At 46.0% G+C, this 22,492-nt stretch overlaps 1 protein-coding gene across 1 annotated transcript in view; it reads right to left on the reverse strand.

Annotated features, from left to right (window-relative positions):
• Positions 1-426: 426 nt before the first annotated feature.
• The window catches only part of Cdk9 (Cyclin-dependent kinase 9), an 82,858-nt gene continuing 60,792 nt past the window's right edge, over positions 427-22,492 (reverse strand). The window contains exon 6 of the mRNA XM_070529438.1: positions 427-1,684. Within this exon, the coding sequence (XP_070385539.1) occupies positions 1,400-1,684 (285 nt within the window). The 3' untranslated portion in view covers positions 427-1,399. The remainder of the gene's footprint in view (positions 1,685-22,492) is intronic.

Consider the following 22,492-nt stretch of genomic DNA (forward strand, 5'->3'; position numbering starts at 1 on the left):
CACATAATTCTCATCAAAAGAAAGCATGATGAATGAAGCATGTAAGAATAACCATTCACTACACAGAAAACTGCTTCGCAGCTAAATGCAGTACAGACTCCTCAGTTAGCAGATCACAGGCGCACAAGACTAAGACAAGACAATGTACCTCCACATTCACACAGCAAAAATTTCTAAGCATGGTTGCATGTCTCTAAAGAGGCTCTAAAGGGAAAAAGTAATCACTTTTTCACTCCCACAACTTCACTTTGGTATATTACAAAAGTTTGCTCAACAGAGGTATGCACAGATGAGAACACTGACGTAAAAAAAGAAAAATTTTTGCAGCAACGACGGTAGAGTTGGTACTGCTCCATTTCATATTTTGCATGCACTTGACAGTTCAGGCAGTCCTTGAGCTGCAATGGAATGGAGAGCAGCAGCGTATTGCATTATAACACACCACATATTTATGATGCGCATGATCACACACAACTGATTGCATCATACGTGCTAACAAAACAACCGCCTGCCCAATGTGGCAATGAAATACTGCTGTAGGCTGCCTGCACTATGCAATGAGAAATGAGAGGACCACCTAGACAGCAAAACAAGATGAAACTGACACAATCTCTATAGTATAACCTGAATCGGCCTCAATCACCTCTAGAAAATCCATGCCAAGCGCACTGGTCTAAAAAAAAAAAAAAAGTGATGGCAAAAACAACACTCACATTCACAAAAAGAATAGCAAAGAGATCTTTGCAGGCACTAAAACTGGTCCTTGCACTGCTGCCTAGTGCAACTTTGAAAAGAAGTCATCACAAAACAGCTAGGTATCGATGCGCTGGCTCACAGGTGTACGTGTGCAGCCAAAGATATGTCTGACTGCTGTCATCTATGCTTCCGGAGAGTGCACGATTACAGATGTGCGCGAGCGCAGCAATGGTACCCTGCTTAAATGGCAGCTGGCTGTCTTGGAATAAAGATGTAATTGTGCTTCATACTCTGCCACAATACAATAATGGTGCCCACTACGATGCCAGTCAGATGCACACACATTGTTCTGCACATGTAGCGAGAGTAAACAAGCTTCCTCACAAAATGTGGCCATGTGCAGCTAGCTGTGGTCATGACGTGTCACAGCTGCTCGACAAGGGAGGGTGTCCCAATTCTGCAGCTGCACAGGCACTGATGGCTCTCTGCTAGGGGCAACACTGACCACTGCACATATACGATGACAGTGCATCCAGAGTTCTACAGCTGGCCGAGAGAGCTCTTTGGAAAATGATACTGCTTCCAGAGACCTCTATTTTGGTGACACACACGGGCCATGCAAGAAATTTGCAGACACAAGTCTGGAGAAGCACACCAGATGGAAAGATGGAGTGGAGGGCTAGGCACAGCAGCTGGGCTCGGGTCAGAAGACACGGTCGTGGTACTGCCCGTCGGAAGCGGAAGGCACCTTGGGTGGGTGATGTGGCCCCTGTGGTGGCTGCTGCTGCATTACCCGACGCCGTGGGGGTGCAAGATACTCAAACATGGACTGCGTGTGCTGTGACAGCATCTTGGCCAGATCGCATGGCATTGGGTCCGTCCAGAAGAAGTCATGGTTGAGTGCACTGTCACTGTCGCACCGCTTGCCTGGGTCCAGGTGCAGCAACTTGTCCAGTAGGTCCAGTGCATAGGGGTCCTTAACATATGCCTGCAAGTGGACAAAGAAGGCCCTGATTACATACTGCACAGGTGCTGAAGTTTCAAAGCCAATATGCACTAGTGGCCCCGCAAACTTAAAAAACTACAAAATCAGAGAGCAGGGCCTTTTCTTGATTGGTCTTGATGCTGCATATGACCTTAAAGGGCCCCTCACCAGGCCCCATAGGAAATTTTGGTTACAGACTGGAAGTTGTTTCGTGTCCTCTATGAAGCGTTCTGCCGAAAAAAATTTTCAAATCAGCTCATTAATAGCCCAGATATAAATATTTCAGTGCCGCTAACCCATGATTTCAGGAGGCAAGCTCCACTGCATAGTGAGGTGCTCTCTTTACTCGCCCCGTCTAGTCTCCACAAGCGAAATTCCATCCCTGCGTTCTCCCATACACGACGTCGAGGATCGCATGGCGCATACATCACGGGCCTTGCCTTCGTTTTTTTTTTCTTTTTTTTTCCCCCGGTGCTGCGCGCTTTCTCTGACGACGTCATGCGCTGTGCACAAGGGCACGTGACTGGCAGTATAATTCAGTGCTACATGAATACTGAGGCAGAACAAGCGGATTGGAGAGCATGATCACGCTCTGGAACGCAGTAATATATGGTATAGTTTCGGTACCTGCACATGTGACTGCACTACCGTGGGAACAAGCAGACGAAGCAGAAGTATATCTCTTGCTTGGGTGCAAAGTAAAACAAAAAAACACGCAGACATTCTGAGTGTTTTATTATTTCTCTAAAGTTCAACTCGTCACTTCAAGCACAGATAACAGATGTTGAATAATTCTGGAAGTCATATATGTCACTATCTGACTTGGAGCGCGGTCGCCACGAGGGAAAGGGAAACGGCGCTCAGACTGAAATTTCAGACCTTTCAGCAGCACGTGGCAATTGAATTCTTTGCAAACACAATCGTTAGCACGCATTGTATGCTCTGCGCTTCTCAGCTCAAAATGGCCAGACCTGGTGTGGAGCCCTTTAACAGAAAGTCGGGTGTGCTGCCCACTGAAGCCCAGCTTCAGCATCCACTATAAAGGAGTCCGAAACCACCCCTTGGTCTTAATGAAAAAACACAGTCCACGCACAGCATATGCTGCTGTGAACATCTCAGCCAAATTTTGCAGTTGTGCGGGGCGTGTGGAGCACACAAGCAGAGCGCAAAATCACCTTTTTCTCATACACTTTTCAACAAGGTCTTCTCCTCATCCGTTTTGAAGATCCCGGTGCCTTGTGTATGTTGTTATGTGCAAGGTTTCCATAGATGGCTGCTACTTGCCAATAGGTAACATCAATGAAGAAGGGTGCTAGGATGAGTGCACTTCTTCCGACCATTAATGTGCACATTTATGGACAGTTTAAGAAACAGGCTATTTATTTACATATGATACACACAGTGATGATACCGCTGCGCCAATTGCGCCGAACTGCACCGAAACGTGAACACTGCTACATTTCCGCAAAATATGGTAAATCTGCGCCCACCCTGCGCCGAAGGGTGTGCTCCAGTCCAGAAACGAAACTAATCAATCGAGTGCCGCTTATGTCACCATCGACAGCGGCATCGCTTGAGCTACCGTATGTGCATGAAATGTACATACGGTAGTGTACATTTGTACATACAGTACTGTACATACAGTACAGAAATGTACATACAGTACTGAATGTACATTCAGTACTGTGCATGAAATCGGAAGTTCAGGCATGCATGGAAACGAGACAGAAGTGTAGGCAGGTTGGCCTTAGGAGCACACGGGAACACCCCAAATGAGGGAGTGCAGGGGGACATGGGATGGACGTCATTCGAAGGTAGAGAGGCAATAAGTAAACTAAAATTTGAACAGAGACTCCCAACACTGGAGGAAAAAAGGTGGGCAGGAAAAGTGTACTGTACATGAAAAGTTTGAACACAAAGTGGACACTCGGAACGAGGAAGCTGAGGAATAGATACCTACAGCCGAGGGAGGGGGTCCAACGTGGTTCTAGTGTGGGAAAGGAGGTGAAGGAGACAAAGAAAAATGTTGGAAGAAAGAATGCTCGGAAAGCCAGCGCTATCAATGTATAGGTCACAAAAACAGAAGATTAAGAGAGAGCTCTTATTTGATAACTCGCGGGGCAGCTCACTATTATTCGAAGCTAGGACGGGGGTTTTGAGAACGAAAACATACAGGGCTAAATTTGAAGACGTGGACCTTCGGTGCGCAGCTTGCGGAGCCGAAATGGAGACCACTGAGCATATAGTGCTGAGATGCACAGACCTTCGCCCGACCCTGGCAGTGGGAACAGTGGCAGATATGGAAGGGGCATTAGGTTTTCCCGGGGAACGAGGGCACATAGACTAGAAAAGAGTGGCAGTAACGAAGGGGAGGCTTGAGGATTGGTGCACTCTTAGAAAATTTTACACCCTTTGGGGCTTATCTTGTCCCACAAATATAATCGTCATCCGTGTTGCCCACGTTTCCTTTCTTTAACGCTGCGAGCCCGGTACTTCCCAGTCACGAATGACATGCGCGTTATCAGTGCGACACAGCATTCTCGACAGGAAAGTAGCGAGCGCCGAGCTTTTAGGAAAGGAAACGCAAGCAAGGCAGATGACGATTATTGTTGTGGGACAAATATACACCCCAAAGGGTGCAACAGTTTTAAGAGTGTGGAGGAAGTCAAGGGATAGATAAAACCACAAATCGGGGAGATAATGTTGCCTCTACTGTTTTAGATAGTTATTTTGGGGGGAGGATGGGAGTGAAAACTAGGTTAAGGAAAAGAGGATATAAAGAAAGGGAAAAAAAGAATAATAATAAAATAGGAGGGCACTCTAAGAACAGTTTACACCCTTTGGCTTGCCCCTTCTGCCACACAAAAATAATCGTCATCTGCCTTGATGCGTTTCCTTTCTTTATCGCTGCAAGCCCGGAACTTTCCAGTGACGAACGGCACGCGCGTTATCAGAAGAGGCACTCCAAAGGGTGTAAAGTGTTCTATGCTGATAACGCGCGTGCCGTTCGTTACTGGAAAATTCCGGGCTCGCAGCGATAAAGAAAGGAAACGCATCAAGGCAGATGACGATTATTTTTGTGTGGCAGAAGGGGCAAGCCAAAGGGTGTAAACTGTTCTTAGGCTTGCCCCTTCTGCCACACAAAAATAATCGTCATCTGCCTTGATGCGTTTCCTTTCTTTATCGCTGCGAGCCCGGAACTTTCCAGTAACGAACTGCACGCGCGTTATCAGCATTTTTAACTAACCGTGAACAATTCGTATACGCTAACTCACACTCTTCAACCTTAACACCCGTGCTTTCAGGCGTACCTCAAGGTACCGTACTTGGTCCCCTCCTTTTCTTAATATACATCAATGACCTACCTTGTAACATTTCTTATATCCGACTCTTCGCTGATGATTGTGTGGTTTACCGAGCAGTTACTAACCCCAGCGACCATTTGGCGTTACAAAATGACCTATCGCGCATACAAAACTGGTGTACCACTTGGCTCATGTCATTAAATGTAGCTAAAACCGTGTTAATGTCTATTCATCGTCGTCGTAACTACGTTATCCCTAATTATAGCATCAATAACACGCAGATTGCAACAACGAATTCATTCAAATATCTTGGTGTGTACATCTCGCATGACTTAACTTGGACCTGTCATGTTAACCACATAATAAACTCTGCTAATCGTACTCTAGGTTATCTGCGCCGTAACCTCTTCCTCGCTCCTCCCTCTATTAAACAGCTTGCTTTTCTAACCTTTGTGCGGCCTAAGCTTGAGTATGCCGAAGCTATTTTTGACCCCCACCACAATAACCTTATTAATGCCCTCGAGTCGGTTCAGAACCGCGCGACACGATTTATCCTGTCAACTTATTCATACCATACAAGCATCTCGGCACTAAAAGCCCAAATAAACCTACCCTCTCTAGCCTCACGCCGTAGAATAGCCCGTCTTAATCTTTTTCATAAATTCTTTCATTCCTTGCCTCTTGACAACCCGTACATAAAAAGAGCACATCGCATTGGCCGCACCAGTCACTCTAATACAGTATATCCCCCACAAGCCCATACCGTTACTTTTGAGCAATCATTTTTTCTGCGCACAGCACGAGACTGGAATGGCCTGCCCGCCGAAGTTGCCACTATCATCGACCCACTTGCATTCAAGCGACTCATCGGAAATATATCCCTTTGTAATTTGTAGTATCTCTTTGTCACTAACTCCCCACTCCCTCATGTAATGTCTCAACAGAGACCTTTGAGGAATTGAATAAATAAATAAATAAATAGAACAGTTTACACCCTTTGGAGTGCCTCTTCTGATAACGCGCGTGCCGTTCGTCACTGGAAAGTTCCGGGCTTGCAGCGATAAAGAAAGGAAACGCATCAAGGCATGCAGATGACGATTATTTTTGTGTGGCAGAAGGAGCAAGCCAAAGGGTGTAAACTGTTCTTACACTCTTAAAACGGTTGCACCCTTTGGGGTGTATATTTGTCCCACAACAATAATCGTCATCTGGCTTGCTTGCGTTTCCTTTCCTGAAACCTCGGCGCTCGCTACTTTCCTGTCGAGAATGCTGCGTCACACTGATAACGCGCATGCCGTTCGTGACTGGAAAGTGCCGGGCTCGCAGCGATAAAGAAAGGAAACGCGGGCAAGGCAGATGACAATTATTGTTGTGGGACAAGATACGCCCCAAAGGGTGTAAATTTTCTAAGAGTGTAGAGTGTGGGGGGAGCAAAAGGCTAGGTGGCGCCAGCCGCCGCCCGTTACAAAGGGTATAGCCGCCATCCATCCATCCATCCGTACTCGCGGCGCGCGCGGCAATCCGAGCCAAGCCAAGCCTGATGGTGTTGCTGCTGTCCTGGTCGTGCTGCCATAGATGGTGCTGCTGTCAACTGCTGCTGTCTGTTCGGCTGCTGCGGTGGTCTTTGCGGCATGCGGTCGCCCTGAGTTGGATGTGCTAGCCCTCACCGTCGGCCGTCGACTTCGCTATGGCGCTTGCAAAGCTGAAAGGTTGGTGCATCTATCATGCATTTTGTATTGCTTAAGTTTGTAGAGGCATAGCCAGCACGTTGTCTGCTGCTGTTCTATATGTCAAAAAATATGTGCCAACAGCGTAGGCAACAAAGCGGCAAACATGGCGGTCTGCTGTTCAGGAGCGATTGGCGTTCACCGCACGCGCTTCTTCTGCCTCGGCTGAACCACGTTGGCGCGACTTCAGGCGTGATGACGGCTGCGCGACGGGGACTAGCGATGAGTTTGGGTCGCGTGTGGGGAGGCGCGCGCTCGTTAAAAAAAAAAGCGGCTTGTCTGCCGAAAGCTCCTCAGGTTCAATATTTCACGGACGGAGGGAAGGTTCAATCAAGCGACCAGTCGCCTAGGCCAGTAAAAAAAAATGTCGTATCTTTAGCGTTTTAATTTCGCGCCGTTCTTCTAGCTACATATTAAGGCATAAAGAAAAAACGTTGCTTAACTTAGTGAAACTCTAGTCGCTGTTTTCTCTCGGCGACGTCGCCCTGGGTGGTTTCAGCCGCGCTGCGATCACATATGCTCGTCGCGTCGTTGCTCGCATACCTACAGCTACTGAAGATGCCACGTTAGCTTGCTGTAATGTCTTGTGCACGGAGTTGAGCGCTTTCTACCTTTTTATTTGACTGAAACATGCCTGCGTTATGCTTTAGAACTTATAATTTTAGCTGTTTGCGTGATCTATTTCAGTCAGGACTATGGAACTGGCATGCTTGCTATGCCCGAACTTGCATGACAGCTAACGTATCGTGGCCGCTCGCAGCAATGATAATGCAAGCTGTTCACGGGGGCAGAAAGAGTTGAACAGAAAGGGAATCGAAAGGGCACTCAATAAAACATCGTGCCTTGTCTAGCGTCTCGGCGGGCCTCCGTTGTTTTTCTGCCAGGTTGAATTTGGACTTGTAGGCTCTGTTCTAATACAGGACAAAGGTTGAAGTGCTAAACTAAGAGATGAAGCGATCTTGATAAACATTTGCGCATGTGAAAGAATTAGTTTTATTTCTGGTATATCCTGTAATGCTAAAATGTCGGTAATGAGCAATTTAACCTTATTTTCTTTTAGCATAGCGTAAATTGCATTATTTAGTAGAAATGAGAAATTGCTATTTTTTTTTTGTGCAGGCTGCTCCACCAAGTTCAATCAGGACATTCTTCTCGAGACTGACCAAAATGGTGACAAAATATCACTGAGGTGCCATCAAGCAAACGAAGCAACTGGCTTTTGTGTTTTGTGCGACAGCAGCATTAACTGTAGGCAGCACGGCGTAACGGCTATAAGGCGGCATGCCGCCACAAAGCACCACATTGACTCTGCCAATCAGCACCGAGACACTTCAGGTGTCCTACAAAGACCGAAGACTACTCAGTGAACTCTGGACTTAACAAGCCAACGAAACATTCCACTGAATGACCAAGTGACACACGCAGAGACACTTTTTGTCCTTGGTATGACACTAAAGGGCATTCCGTATTCGTGGGCAGACACAGCAACTGACTTGTATCCAAAAATGTTCCCGGATTCAGAAATAGCCAAGAAATTTTCCTGAAAGAGGTCCAAAACCTCTTACATTGTTTCTGACGGCCTGGGTTCATACTTCAAGAAGCTTGTGGTCGACGAGCTCAACAAGGCAGACGTGTTTTATTCTATTGCCATAGATGAAACCCCTATTCCAGAGCAAAGGTGCCAGCAGCTTGTGTGGTGGTTAGATATTTCTCTGACAACGCGCAGCAGGTAGTAGTGGAGCACCTGCAGTTGTACCGGCTGGGTTCCGCAACAGCAGAAATTTTGGCAGGCGAGATTCAGAAAGCAATGATAAACCTTCCGCAGAAGAACTTCATTTGCTTTTTTACCGATGGTCCAAATGTAATGAAAAGCTTGAAGAAAATGCAAGACGCTTACCCGAATATCATCGACTTCGGAGAGTGCTGCCTGCACAAAGTGCATAACTCGTTTGCTCGAGGATTGAATGCCTTTGGGTCGGACATCGAAGGGGTTGTGATAGATGTTTATTACTTTTTTAAGAATTCAGCTGTGCAGAGCGGAACAAGTGACACTTGGTCTTCCTGAAACTGTATTTTTGTGCCATGTGAGCTCAAGGTGGCTCACTTTGGGGCCTGCTGTTGATCGCTTGATAGAGCAGTATCCTGCTGTGAAGAAAGTCCTGTTGTCAGACACATCATGTCGCACAGGAGGCCAGTTGCGTGAACGACTGAGGAAGGTGTTCTCTGACAAGACCTTCTATGCCAAGCTCCTCTTCATTAGGAACGTTTCTGAAATTTTTGTTTCATTCCTATCATTCCTACAGGGAAGTGAACCACTGGTGCATCGACTCTATGAAGAGATGGTGTTTCTCGTTCAGAAGCTGCTTGGTCGCTTTATGAAAACCGAAGCTTACCGTACAGTTAACGGCAAGGACTTGCCACGTTTGGATGTTCATTGTTCTGCAATGTGGAAGGCTGTTGTGGAAGTTGGTGGAGACACAGAAGCAGCTATGTCCCAGTGGGAACCAGCCCAGAAAAAGGCTTTTCGGTTGGGTGCCCAAAGTTTCTACTTAAAAGCCACAGAACATATGCTATCATGACTGCCCTTTGGGAACATGGCACTGCGGAGCCTATGTTGCCTTTCTCCTAAGGCCAGGGAGGAGGAGTCATCAGAAGCTGAAATGAGGTGCTTAGCTGCAAAGCTGCCTCAGGTGATACAGCCAAGCGAAATCTCAACCCTGATGGATGAGTATACAGTTTTTCAACTGGAGACAGTCGAAAGTGCTCCAAGGGTTGATAAATATTGGCAGGTCATCTTTGACTTAAAAAAGAGTGATGGCTCGCACAAGTATCCACTACTTAATAAAGTGGTAAAGGCTTTGCTGAGCATTCCCCATGGAAATGCAGATGTCGAAAGGGGTTTTAGTGAGAATCGTAGACTTCATGACAGGGCGCGGCTAACGGTAGAGAGCATCAATGGGATACGTCATGTTGTGTCCTATGGCAAGCGTTTCCATAGTGACCCCAGCCGTTTCAGCATTACGCCTGAGGTTGTTAGAGTTGTGCGAAACGCAAAGAAACTGTACTCTGAACGCATTGCTTCTGAGGAAGAGCAGTCAGCGAAGCGGCAACGCAAGGCAGATGAGGCAGGCTCGAGCAGCGGTGATCAAGCAGACCTTCAAAAGGAAGTAGAAACCGCAAGGAAGATGCTAACAAATGCTGAACTTTTAATTAGCCGTGGCCTCAAGTCAAAGGACTTTGCTGACATTGAAAGTAGCAATTCTCTTCTGGCTGAGGGCAAATCTAGACTTGCAGTGTCCCTTCAAAAGATGGCCGATAGTAAAAGGAGAAAAGTGGCTGCACGCATGTGAAGTACTTTTCCGGGGTTTCACAGTAGTTTTGTGGACACAAGCCTGACTGATGTTGAAACTTTTGCGAATTTTCTTCATTGGACTTTTTAGTTGGCAGTTTATTAGAGCACATAACCAGAATTCATATTTATTGTTGTGCTTCTGTATATTCATAATGTCTGCTTAAACTTGGAAGATATGTTTTCATCAATGGGGTTCTCTGTCGAGGTAATATTGTTCCCGCCGTGGTATGTTTAGGTCCGCACAGTTAGTCATGCAGTTTCACTCAAGTGAGTGTATTCTGTGCATTTTTTTTTTTCGTTAAAGGTTACTTCGCTAGTCAAGCTGCTTCACTCATTGCTATACACACAGTTAACTAGTCCTGCTGTTTCACTGAAGTAAGTATTCTCTGGTATGTTTTGTAAAAAGGTTGTTCTCTAGTCATGCTGCCCCTCATTACTGGGTTCCTTGCTTTATTAACAAGGTTTGCTTGCTAGTAATGTTGCCTCACTAGGATAATTGTATTCCTTGGTTTGTCTCGTAAGAGGATTGTTCTTTAGTCACGTTGCCTCACTATTTTGAGTATTCCTTTCTGTAAAACGTTTGTTCACAAGTCGTGCTAGTCCCATGAGCATATATTCATTTCTTTGTTTCATGACAGCTTTATCAGTCACATTGCCTCACCCATGTGCGCGTATTCTATTTCCTTTGTGAAAGGCCACTGCTGTGATATTTAATCATGAGGATCTGTTCCTGTGATCTTTCCTGTACAAGTACGTGCAAATATTTGCCCAAGCTGCTGTGATAGTCTTGTTGCCTTAAGACATTTTATAATAAAGTGCAATAATTGTATATTTACATATTGTTTGTCTGACAACTTTAGTTAAAGCTAGACTAACTGGTGGTATTAATTAAAATAAGTGGCGTTTGTTATATTTTGGCTATGATAGAACACCACTCAGCATTTCTTGCTTTCCTATTGCTTGCTGTGAAAGTTGCACATATGTTTTGCAATTGTTTCAACAGACACCCGCTTTTAATGCTCGTTTTACTGCTCCGAAAAGCAATTTTGCCTGCTCCGAAAGCCCCATTTTACTGCTCCGAAAAGCATTTTTGCTTGCTCCGAAATGGCCAAGGCCAGTATCATCACTGTACACATCATACCTGCAAACCTGAAGATTTGGAAATTTGTAAAGCTATCGCGGCAGCACTTTTTTTTTTTTTAAGGGATTTACCTTTTGCAACAAGCTTACGTTTCACAACCGCAAGTGAAATCTGTGTCTTGGAGAGTAGTGAGCGAAAACTCCACTGGGGCACAATTTATTTTTGCAATGATTTTACTGTTGCCAACCTTGCCTGCTACAGAAACTTATCCGTATAGGTTCACTCAAAGCTTTGTTCACAGTGCTGAATATTCTCCCACATTCAGCATTGCTGTGGGGAACGGAGAGAATACCCAGCATAACCATTGAAATTCTGTGGAACCTGAGCGATCCGTTGGACATTTCGAACGCTTCCTAATTGCGACCACTGCACATCGCACCTTGTCTCATTCAATATGTCAGCTGGAACCTGATATGCTTGCAAGTTGGCAAACTCGACTTCAAGTGCGTTGATTGCTTCTTTTGATTCCCCACTCTGCTGGGGTAGGATAGCAGGGGACGCCATAATAATATGATGCACGCTGTTGAATGAAGCAGTTTCCTGAGCTTGTACTTGAGCAACATTAGCCATCTAGAGATTAATCTTTTCTAGCGGGAATTTGTGGCGAATGTAATCACATGCTGCCGTTAAATACAGATGCACAGCAGAGAAGAACTGCTCTCTCTCAATGCAGCTCGGTATAACATTTTAGAGAAAAAGACAGCATGCCCTGTTTAGCTCCGATGACAAAAAATAAAACGGGCACGCCTCACGGGTCCAAGGCTGGCTTCCCCGGAATCCTTGGTATGAAGTTTGTTTTTTTGCTTGAGGTCCAGAATGAGCTCCTTTCCTCTTTAGCGAGACTTTATCACAGTCGGTTTTCATCTTCGGAATTTGGTACGACTCCAAAAACAAGCTCTGCTTGTTGCACTGCTTTGTTTCAGATAAAAATAAAGCTAAGTAGTGGTTTGCACTGGTTGAGCAGCCTCTTCAAACACTTTCCCAAAGACAGCCAATATGTCAGCGAATGAATGCTTTAACATCTTTCTGACCTTGGCGTCATGCATTTTTTGGTGCTCTTTAAGTCGATCTGTCCGTTTCGAGCTTTTCTCTAGGTAAAAAAAAATGTCAACCAAAGCCTCATCAACCTTTACAGGAAGACGTGAAGCTCCTTTCTGGGTGGCCAAGTTGATGAGATGGCACAGGCGACCAACCCCTATCAAACCTGGTTGAGCCTCTCTCAATACAGTAGAAACACTGTTTTTCTTGCCAACCGTGACATAGGCATTGTCTGAACACATAGCCAACAGGTTTCCAACAGGCAAATTCCGAGACTTCATCTCGTCCAGAACCAGATTTGCAATCTTGTGACCAGTCGCTTCCCCTTGGATTGTCCCGAGGCAAAGAAGGCAGCTTTCGACTCTACTCATTTCTTTAACAAAATATGTCACAACAATAGGGTAAAGCTACGTATCCCTATTGTTACTGCCATCCACAGCGATCGAAAATATTTGCTGTTTTAGGGCATTCAGCAAAGGAGTCTCTGCATTGGTGGCCATTTTCCGAACAATTGACATCGTCTTTGTTCGTCCACAGACATAGCGTTTCACGTCTTTGCACTTGGGGAACATCTTCCAGAAGAACGGTCCGGCATGATCTCTGACACTCAGCGAGATGTTGTGCTCAACTAAAAACGGTGTGAAGAGGCATTCTGCATGAATCACACTGAGGTCATTGTCGCTGCGTACAGAACTTACTAGGCTTGGCTGGCTCTCCGCGGCTCGCACGTGTCCCTGATGCTTTTTCGAAGTGATGTGGACCTTGACGTCAGACTTTCCGCCATGCAAGATGTTCACATCACATGCCCACATGGTACAGAATCTGAACGTTCCCCTTTCTTCGACGGCATGAAGCACGGAAATTCTGCCATGTACAATTTCAAATACACTTGGAAGTACTGTCGAGGCTTCGAGCCTGCCACTGCACTGCGAAGCCACTACAGGCCGGAGTTGCACTGCATCCGACACGGCAGCTAGTCACATAAAAGGCGAGGCCAACACTGCAGTGACTGAAGCTGACTGAAGTACAATGCCGTGTAAACAAAGACAACAGCATGGCAACGGGTTTGTTGAGGCGCTATCGGCACTATCGAGCTTTGGATACGGATTCGTGAGCCCCCTAGTAGACGACAGAAGTCACTACAACCTGCCCATGATGACACCATGCATACGTATTGCCCTCTCGGGGCGGTGCCGGATACCAGGGTGTAGTTTTACTACATTTTCACACAATTTTTTTTTTCGAATAACATGTTTTCCATAATATTTCAAGCAGGATTCGTAAAAGTTGTCAGGTATGTACACAGGTACTTCTTGAAGAACCTGACTATCATCTATTCATGCTTGGTCGCCCGCGCAGGAATTAAATTTTGGCCACGCTGCTTGCAGGTACCATAGCTGTCGGGTCTCACAAATTCCATGTACACTTGCCAGTGCGCGCATACTCTTGGTTGCTCCTGGCTAGACATCTTGGCAGACATCGCTTCGCATTGAGCTACTGAGAGAGTTTCCAAATGAGCCATTTGTATGTGGCTATCTTAGTCAAGCTTGTCCAGGATAATGCCGGTTCCCATTACGCAGCACGGCCAGACTGGAGCACGCGAGCAGCAGTGCACACTCCAGCCCTGCCGTGCATGTAGCACTGATGATGATGATTAATGGGGTCTTATGGCGCAAGAGCCAGAGAAGGCCAAAGAGCGTCGGACAATGGTTTAATGTAGTCGAGATTGTGGTCAATGTCAGAGTGTATATGTGAATGGCTGTATATAGACCTGAAAACATTCTCTGTGGAGTGCGTAAAATATATGTTTAGGTAAAATTATGCCAATGATATATAGGGTGTACAGTGACAGCTTGGTCAAAAATAAAATATACGCTGTGAAAAGATGGTATACTAAAATGTGTGGTTGTCAGTAGCTATTGCCTCATCGGGGCCTTTTGGGAGTAAGGCCCTGGAGGCGTGCGCTATACAAAACGCTAATATCGCAACAGCGACTTCACAGGAGAAGCCGCCTTACGAACTTTTAGGGCTGATAACATGCAACAAGCGGACATCATTGAAAAAATCTATTATTGATTTTATGTTCAATAAAGGTTCATTACCCAATAACATTGCTGGATGGAGAGGGACAGATTATGTGTACGCTAGCAGAAAGAGCTTTTTCCTTTGACCGTCTACTTCCCAGCACATGGATGACAGTCAACCTCTCGCTACATTTAGCACAGGTGGGAGGTTCATCGCCAGTCAACAAGTAGTAGTGCGTGCCGTATGTGTGTCCTATTCTCAACCATGTTAAGAGGACATCGGCTGCCCGTGATTTTGGTGCTGATGGCCAAGCACCTAATTGAGGTTTTATTAGGTGAAGCTTGTTAGAGGTTCCAACATCCCAAAGGTGTTGCCAATACCTTCTCAGTTTTCTTCGCAGGAAAGGTTTCAGGTCTATATCTGTGACAGCTATAGGAGCGTTGCGAGGTTTCGTTGCTGTAGATGTAGCGAGTTCGTTGGCAAGCACATTCCCCTGAATGTTTCTGTGGCCAGGAATCCAGCATATTACGATACTTTGTTCAGCAGCATAAACAGTTCACAAAAGTGAATAGAGTTCTGTTACTACAGTATTTCGGTACTTTTGTGGCGACATTAAAACCTTGAGTACGCTTAATTAATCTGTAAATATAATTGCCTTCTTTAAATTTATATGCATAACATGATTTACAGCCGACAATAATGCATAGGCCTTCGCCATAAAGATGCTCGTTAGTGCGCGCAGAATGTCTGATTCCGAAAAAGATGGTCCAACCGCTGCATAGGACATGCCCACACGCGACTTTGATCCATCCGTGTAAAATTCCGCACATGAGCATTTCGCTTGCAGTTCTAGAAAGTGCATTCGAATGTGTTCGTGTGGAGCGTGCTTCGAGACTTGTACAAATGACGTGTCACATTCTACAATTACCCAATGCAATGGCAGTAATGGCCTTGCTGGGGTCTTTAGACGGTGTTCTAGAAGCGAGATACCAGTTTCTTCACGAAGCCTCCTAACACGCAGCGAGAAGGGTTCTCCGACTGTTGGGCGATTGTGAAACAGTGTAGTGCACATCATGTCATTTACAGTTGCGTAACAAGGATGCTCAGGGTTCGAAAGCACTTTGAGGAAATACGCAAAACTAGAGTATGACCTTTGCAGGTGTAGTGACCACTCATTTGAGTCCATGTACTGAATTGGTACAGGGCTCGTCCTGAAAGCGCCTGTAGCCAGGCAGATTCCTAAATGATGAACGGCATCCAGTATCTTTAACGCACTCGGTGCGGCAGAGTGATAGACTACAGCACCATAATCCAAACACGATAGTATGAGGGTCTTGTACAGGTTAATGAGGCACTTCCTATCGCTACTCCATGTTGTATGCAACAAACTTTAAGAAGATTCATTGTTTTTAGGCATTTATTCTTAATATATTTAATATGGGATATGAAGGATAGCTTCGAATCAAGTATGACACCCGAAAATTTGTGCTCTGTGTGCAGAGGGATGCGTTGTCCATCGAGTTCAATATCAACATCTGGGACTAGGCCTCTCCTCCTTGTAAAAAGGATGCAGGAGCTTTTCTGCGGATTTAACTTGAACCCATTTTCACTTGCCCATTTCTACACCCTGTTCAGGCCAACCTGAACTTGTTGCTCACAAATTGCGAGATTGCACGATTTGAAACTTATTTGCACGTCATCAACGTATACCGAGTAGAACATGGTACGAGGAATTGACGAGTGTAAAGAATTCATTTTTACGATAAAAAGAGTGCAGCTTAGTACGCCCTCCTGTGGCACCCCTGTTTTTTGCGGAAATGGCCTAGAGAAAGCACGCTTTGACAAATAGCTTCTTACAACGTTCAATGTACCTGCGAATGCCCATCTCCGACAAATATCGCAATATCCCATAGCGCCACGTCGTGTCGTATGCCTTTTCTATATTGAGAAATATGGACAAGAAGTACTGTTTGTTTATAAAGGCATCACGGATTTGTGACCCTATGCGTACTACAGTAAAACCTCGTTAAACCGTACCCGCTTAAACAGTAGTTTCGTTTTAAAAGTAGTAAAGTCAAATCCCCGACTCAGCGACCATTGGACATAATGTGTTTCGTATCCGCATAAACCGTACCAACTTATTGCGTATGCATCGGTTAAAACGTAGCGTTTCCACTTTTTGTCGCGCAAACACGGCGGTGCGTCATTTCCATCGAGCGACCTGGCAGAACAACAAGCCTCGGGGATCGGAACGGCCTCCAAGCACCCTGCGCGTTTGCGTGTGAAGCCACATTAACATCAACATCATTTCGGCGCTGTGCCAGAGAGATGCCAGAGAAAAGTTGTTCTTTATTCTATGCCAGAGAGCGTTGTGGCGTCCTGCAAGCGAGGACTCGCGTCATGCCGAAGCTCGGATAAAAAAAAGATGCCGAGTGCTCACCATAGAAGAAAAATTAGACATCGTCTGTGCTATCGAACGTGACACAAAGAAGTCGTCGCTGGCACGCGACAGGGATCTGCTGTTGACTACGCTGTGTGACATTTCGAATGCAAAGAAGTTGCTGCTGTGACTGCGAAAAGGTGTCGGCTACGAGGTTCGACTTTTTGCCATCATTGCCTCTGTTGTAGCCGAAGTGTCAACTACGACTAGCGACAGTGATGAGGACGGCACGGAAAGCGACAGCACAGGTGATTTAGGCCCGACAGTGGCAGAAGCTGCACGTTACGTCAGCCTCATGAATGCAATTGTCGCGACGAGAACAGCACCCGGCAATGAAAAAGGCGCCCTGGGACTTCTGCAGCACTACTGCGCGCGTGCACGGACAATACGTAATACCAACGAGGAATCTGCCATGCCAGTGTTTGCCGAGAAGAGGGGGCTGGCTTAAAAGCTGGCACGCAGCTTCAGCAAGTTTGAGGCCGCTGTCGTCGTGCTAGGCCACTGCGGCACCAAACGAAAATAACACTTGTTGCACGAAGTCAATAAATACTGCATGCTTTTTTCCCCTTTCATCGCACTCTCTCTGAGTTTCGTTTTCAACAGGTAAGTGGGCGATCTCATGCTAATCGGTTAAACAGTACGACCATTTAGTACGTACTTTTTCCGAGCTCCGGCCAACTATGGTTTAACGAAGTTTCACTGTAGATGGTCGGTTCTAAAGCGACCTTCCTTGAAGCCACACTGATAAGAGTCAAGCATTTTGTTAGATTTGAGGAAATGTAACAAACGGCGATTTATCATTTTCTCAAATAACTTGCAAAGACAACTTGTAAGCGCTATCGGACAATAAATATTTACAGAGGATGGATCTTTACCTTGTTTTAATGTCGGAATTACAATAGCTTCTCTCCACGTGGAAGGCAGGTATCCAGAAGCCCAAATTTTTGATCATGGCATATACAACCCTGTCAACTCCGGGTGCTGAGCTCTGATGTGCATTTAGAGAATATTTCAGCTCGGCAACGCAGAAAGGACGGTTATAGGCTTCATTCAGTCTGCATTTCCGGTCTAATGTCTTATGTTCCGCTATTTCTTTATATCTAAGGAACGGCCTAGAGTAATTAAATGAGCTAGAGACACCCTCGAAGTGCTCCCCAAGGTATTCCTTTGATCATCGACCAAGGCTAATGGCTGGGTCTGCTGTTTGTTAAGCCTCCTAAGTGCATTCCAAACTTTTGCCTCTTGTGTGTTATGCTTGAAATAGATTTCTTCCAGCTCGTTCTCTTTGCCTGTCACCTTGTCCACCTTCCCTGCGATTTCATATGCTTAAATTCCACGAGATTTTTCGCAGTTGATGTTCGACGCAGTATATTCCATGCCTTGTTTTGCTTCTTCTGTGCCTGTCTGCAATCGTCATTCCACCATGAAACGCATTGTTTAAATGAACGACCATTTGTTTGAGGGATGCATTTTTCTGCTGCGCCGATAATAAAAGCTGTAAAATACTGTACTGCGTCATCTATAGTAAAATCGTTGGTAAAATCTTGTATTAAATAAGTTGATTCATTAAAGTGCTTCCAATCAGCCGTTTCTAGTTTCCATCGAGGCATTTGTGGTGAACGGTCGTATTGCTCTGCTAGCTTGAGTAAAATAGGAAAATGGTCACTCCCTAGTGGATTTTTGATTACCTCCCATTTCAGGTAAGGAATTAATGAAGCGAAACCAATAGCCATATCAATAGATGAGTACGAGTTATGCATGAAGTTAAAATATGTAGGTTCTTTCTTATTAAAGAGGCATGCACCAGAGCTTACAAGAAAATTTTCGATGAGTCACCTGTGAGTGTCGCACTGGGCGTCTCCCCAGAGACTGTTGTGGGCATTCAAATCACCTACGATCATATAGGGTTCAGGAAGCTGATCCACTAGGCTATAGAACTCAGTTTTTTTTTTAGCTGTTAATTAGGTGGAATGTACAACGAGCAGATTGTAACTAACTTGTTAAAAATGATTGCTTGTGCGGTGACTGCCTCAAGGTGCGTCCGAAGTTCAAATAAGCGACATTCTACACTCTTATCAACTACGATGGCTACACCACCGGATGAAGCACTAGCCTCGTCATGATCTTTCCGAAAAATAGTGTATTATTGGAGAAAGCTTGTGGGGGCTTCAGGTGCATCTCTTCAACACACAGCACTTTCGGATTGTAGCTATGGAGGAGTTTTCTGATATCGTCAAGGTTATGGAGAAGTCCTCTAACGTTCCATTGTAGTATCTGTGTTTGCATTATGAGAGAAGTGTTATTGCTGTGTGTTGTAGAAACAAGATTTAGGTCACGGAGCTTTTTACAGGCACCATGACAGGAAGTTTGTATTTTCTGGAGCAGTTGATAGGATTGCACCGCTCCTTAGGCTCTGAATGCACCGTCACGATCGGTGTTACGTCTATCGCTTCTTTCAAGGCGCTGGACACGCGCTCTTTCGTGCGCTGTGTTTGACGAGAGGGCTTTGTCTCAATGGACGATACCCTTGAGGCCACCAGCACGGAGGTCAATGGCCCCTTCTGGGATGGCAGAGCAGCGCTGGCTGCAGCCGCCAAGGGGATAGATGGCATCACTGCCAGCTCACTCAGTGTGGGCCGGACAGGTGCCGGGGGCCGTTGTGGCGCTGCCCCCTGACGCGCCACTTCGGCAAAGCTGACTTTAGGAAAGTAGGACACTGTTCACACAGTGGAGAGAGTTTTCACACAATTCAGCAGAGTGCTCAGGAGCACTGCATTTTGGACAAGTTTGGCGGCCACGGCAGTTCTGTGGGCTGTGGCCAAATCGCTGGCATTTAAACATCTCGAAGGGTTTAGGACATATGGTCTGACCCGGATCTTCACATATTCTGTCTCAATACTCTCAGGGAGCACACTCGAACCAAAGGTAAGAATTAGATGTTTTGTTTTAATCTCTTTTCCCATCACGCCTTAGCAGAATTCTCTTAATATTGATTACGTTTTGATCGTTCCAGCCTTTAATAAAGTTCAACGTCCGTAAGCTCCATCAGATCATCATCACGGGTGGTGTTCATCGTGCAGTGCGGGGTCACTGTCACATCTCCAAATGATACAAGGTTATGCAGTTTCTCGTGTTGCTTTTTGTCGCAGAGTTCCAACAGGAGATCACTGCTAGCCATCTTTGACGCTTTATAGCCTGGTCCAAGTGCCGGAGTTAAGGATTTCGAAACAACGAAAGGCGAGATTGTTCGTGCTTGTTTTTCTTGTTTTTCAGAGTGGACGACATGAAATCGCGGGAAGGTTTCTTTTTGGCATCCAAAAAATTCAAAGATTTCTTCGATGCGCCCACTCTTCAGGGAGCGATCAGGTAGTGGAGGGAAGCAACTAGCCATAAGTGAGAGTATTTTTCGGCAATAGCGCCAGCTACCCACCATGGAGCACTACAGGGGGACGCTGCAGGGCCTGTAGAAACGGCCTTCGAACGCCAGCCGTACGCTACCACTACAACCAAATATGATATAACCTAGATTGGCTACTCACACAGGGTTAACCCTTGCTGCCAGAAGGATCAGAAGTAATAAAGAAATGAGTAGGAGATAAGAAAGATGTAAAGGCTAGAGAGAAAGACAAAGATTGGAGAGGAGGATAGGAAAAGGCAACTACCGATTTCCTCTGGGTGGGTCAGTCCGGGGGTGCCATCAATGTGAAGCCAAGGCCAAAGAGGTGTGCTGCCTCTGCCGAGGGGCCGTAAAGGTCCAAACATCCCTTTTTCCCCGGTCAAAGCTGAGCCACGCACAGTTAAACGCGGTAGGGTCCAACCCTCGCGTGCTCGGATACGTGGTGTCGCAATGCACATAGCAAAACGTTGCACACCATTGCATGAAGCTGCATCCACTACATAGCGTAGATACCACAGCCGCCATGACAAGTCCGCTCGCTGATGACTACCGCATGCTCCCGAGTGGTTTCTGTGAGTAGTTGGATCCAGGCGCGAGGCAAACCGGCCCGAGCGCCAACATCCGACTAGAACATGTTGTCTACTTCCCAAGTTTGGAATCCTTGCAACCTAAGTCCACAGTATGTCCGTCATACTCAAACGAGTGAGCATAAGGACAGTTCGTTCGACCTTCATAAATTGTGCGATCGCCGTAGGGATAAGTGTGAAAGAAAATGCGCTACTCATGCCACTCAATGCGAGAAAACACAGCCACGCGTAGCTATCTCATACACTGTATTACAGCTAAGGGATAAGACACAGTGAACTCAACCATAAGTTCAGGGACAGCCTCCAAGCTTGGCATATTGTAGGCGCCAAAGTCGGAAATGGTGTCTGCATGAACATCCGAATTCAAATTTGAACTGTGTGCCATGGTGACGTTCAGTAGGCAGAGCATACCCTGCTCTGCCGTAGCCTTTGCAATGAACGGCATTGAAGCAGCACTGTGTAAGGGATCGAAGGCGACCTTTGATTGCCAATAACTGTGCTTCTGCTTAACATATTGAAGTACTCTTTGATGCAAAACATTTCTGAAATTCTAATTTAACATTACACGCATTTATCGACCTCAATAAGATGTGTTTCAGGGGCCCTATAAGTGATATACCCAAAAATGATCAACCCTGAATACAGCCCTAAGGTATTAAACAAGCGGCCTGCAGATTTTTCAACAGTAGTCAGCATGGCCCTCGTAGGGTTTGGAAAGAATATTCGGCTGCAAATTCAAGGACAATTCAAGGATATGAGGCACGCCATAGGCTAGCATTCAAGGAGAAGGGAAACAAACCGTATTTGTACATATTGACACGTGTACTTATCTCTATCGGGCGACCACGTTTCGCCGCCGAACAAATGTTATTGCACAGTGCGGGACGCGCCTGCATGCATCCGAAGTTTCTGGAAAGTTATCGATGCTTCTATCTGCTGTCTGTTGTCGCCGAACCTTGTATTATCTGATTTCATCGCGTGACGCGAGTGGCGTAGAACTTTGTGGAAGGCGCGCGGGTCCGAACGATTACACTGGAACAGTCAACGACTGCTGTATAAAAGACGACGCGCTTGACCCGCAGATCAGATTTTCGACGATCGCCGACTGTGTTCGCCGCTATCGTTGCGCTTTAAGTGTAGCCTGTTTTGTGGGCACAGGTTCGCCCAATAAGGCTAGTTTTGCCTTTCACAGTACTGCTACTGTGTTCTTTAACGTCACTACCACGTGACAATATACACTGGAAATTAGTGAAACCTACTTCTTAGAAACATTTCTTGCAATAATAATAATAATAATATTTGGGGTTTTACGTGCCAAAACCACTTTCTGATTATGAGGCACGCCGTAGTGGAGGACTCCAGAAATTTTGACCACCTGGGGTTCTTTAACGTGCACCTAAATCTAAGCACACGGGTGTTTTCGCATTTCGCCTCCATCGAAATGCGGCCGCCATGGCCGGGATTCGATCCCGCGACCTCGTGCTCAGCAGCCCAACACCATAGCCACTGAGCAACCACGGCGGGTCATTTCTTGCAACTAAACAGCTGCTGAGTTGCAGTTGGCCTCAAACTTTACAGCCGGCTTTTAAATTTTGACTTTTCCCTTGTAATGACATCAGTCACCTTCTGGCATGATGGTTACTGTAATGTTTGGCTTCAGCCATAAATACTAGCTTTGTTATAGCCAAATGGCTGAAGCTTGCTTTTTGCCAGGCATTTCTAGAGCCTACAGGGCTGAGAAATGGAGCCATGATGGCTGCAGTGTGAACCAACTAGCAAAACAACAAAATGTTGGCACG

Source organism: Dermacentor albipictus, unplaced genomic scaffold (assembly GCF_038994185.2).
Source record: "Dermacentor albipictus isolate Rhodes 1998 colony unplaced genomic scaffold, USDA_Dalb.pri_finalv2 scaffold_22, whole genome shotgun sequence".
Lineage (NCBI taxonomy): Eukaryota > Metazoa > Arthropoda > Arachnida > Ixodida > Ixodidae > Dermacentor > Dermacentor albipictus.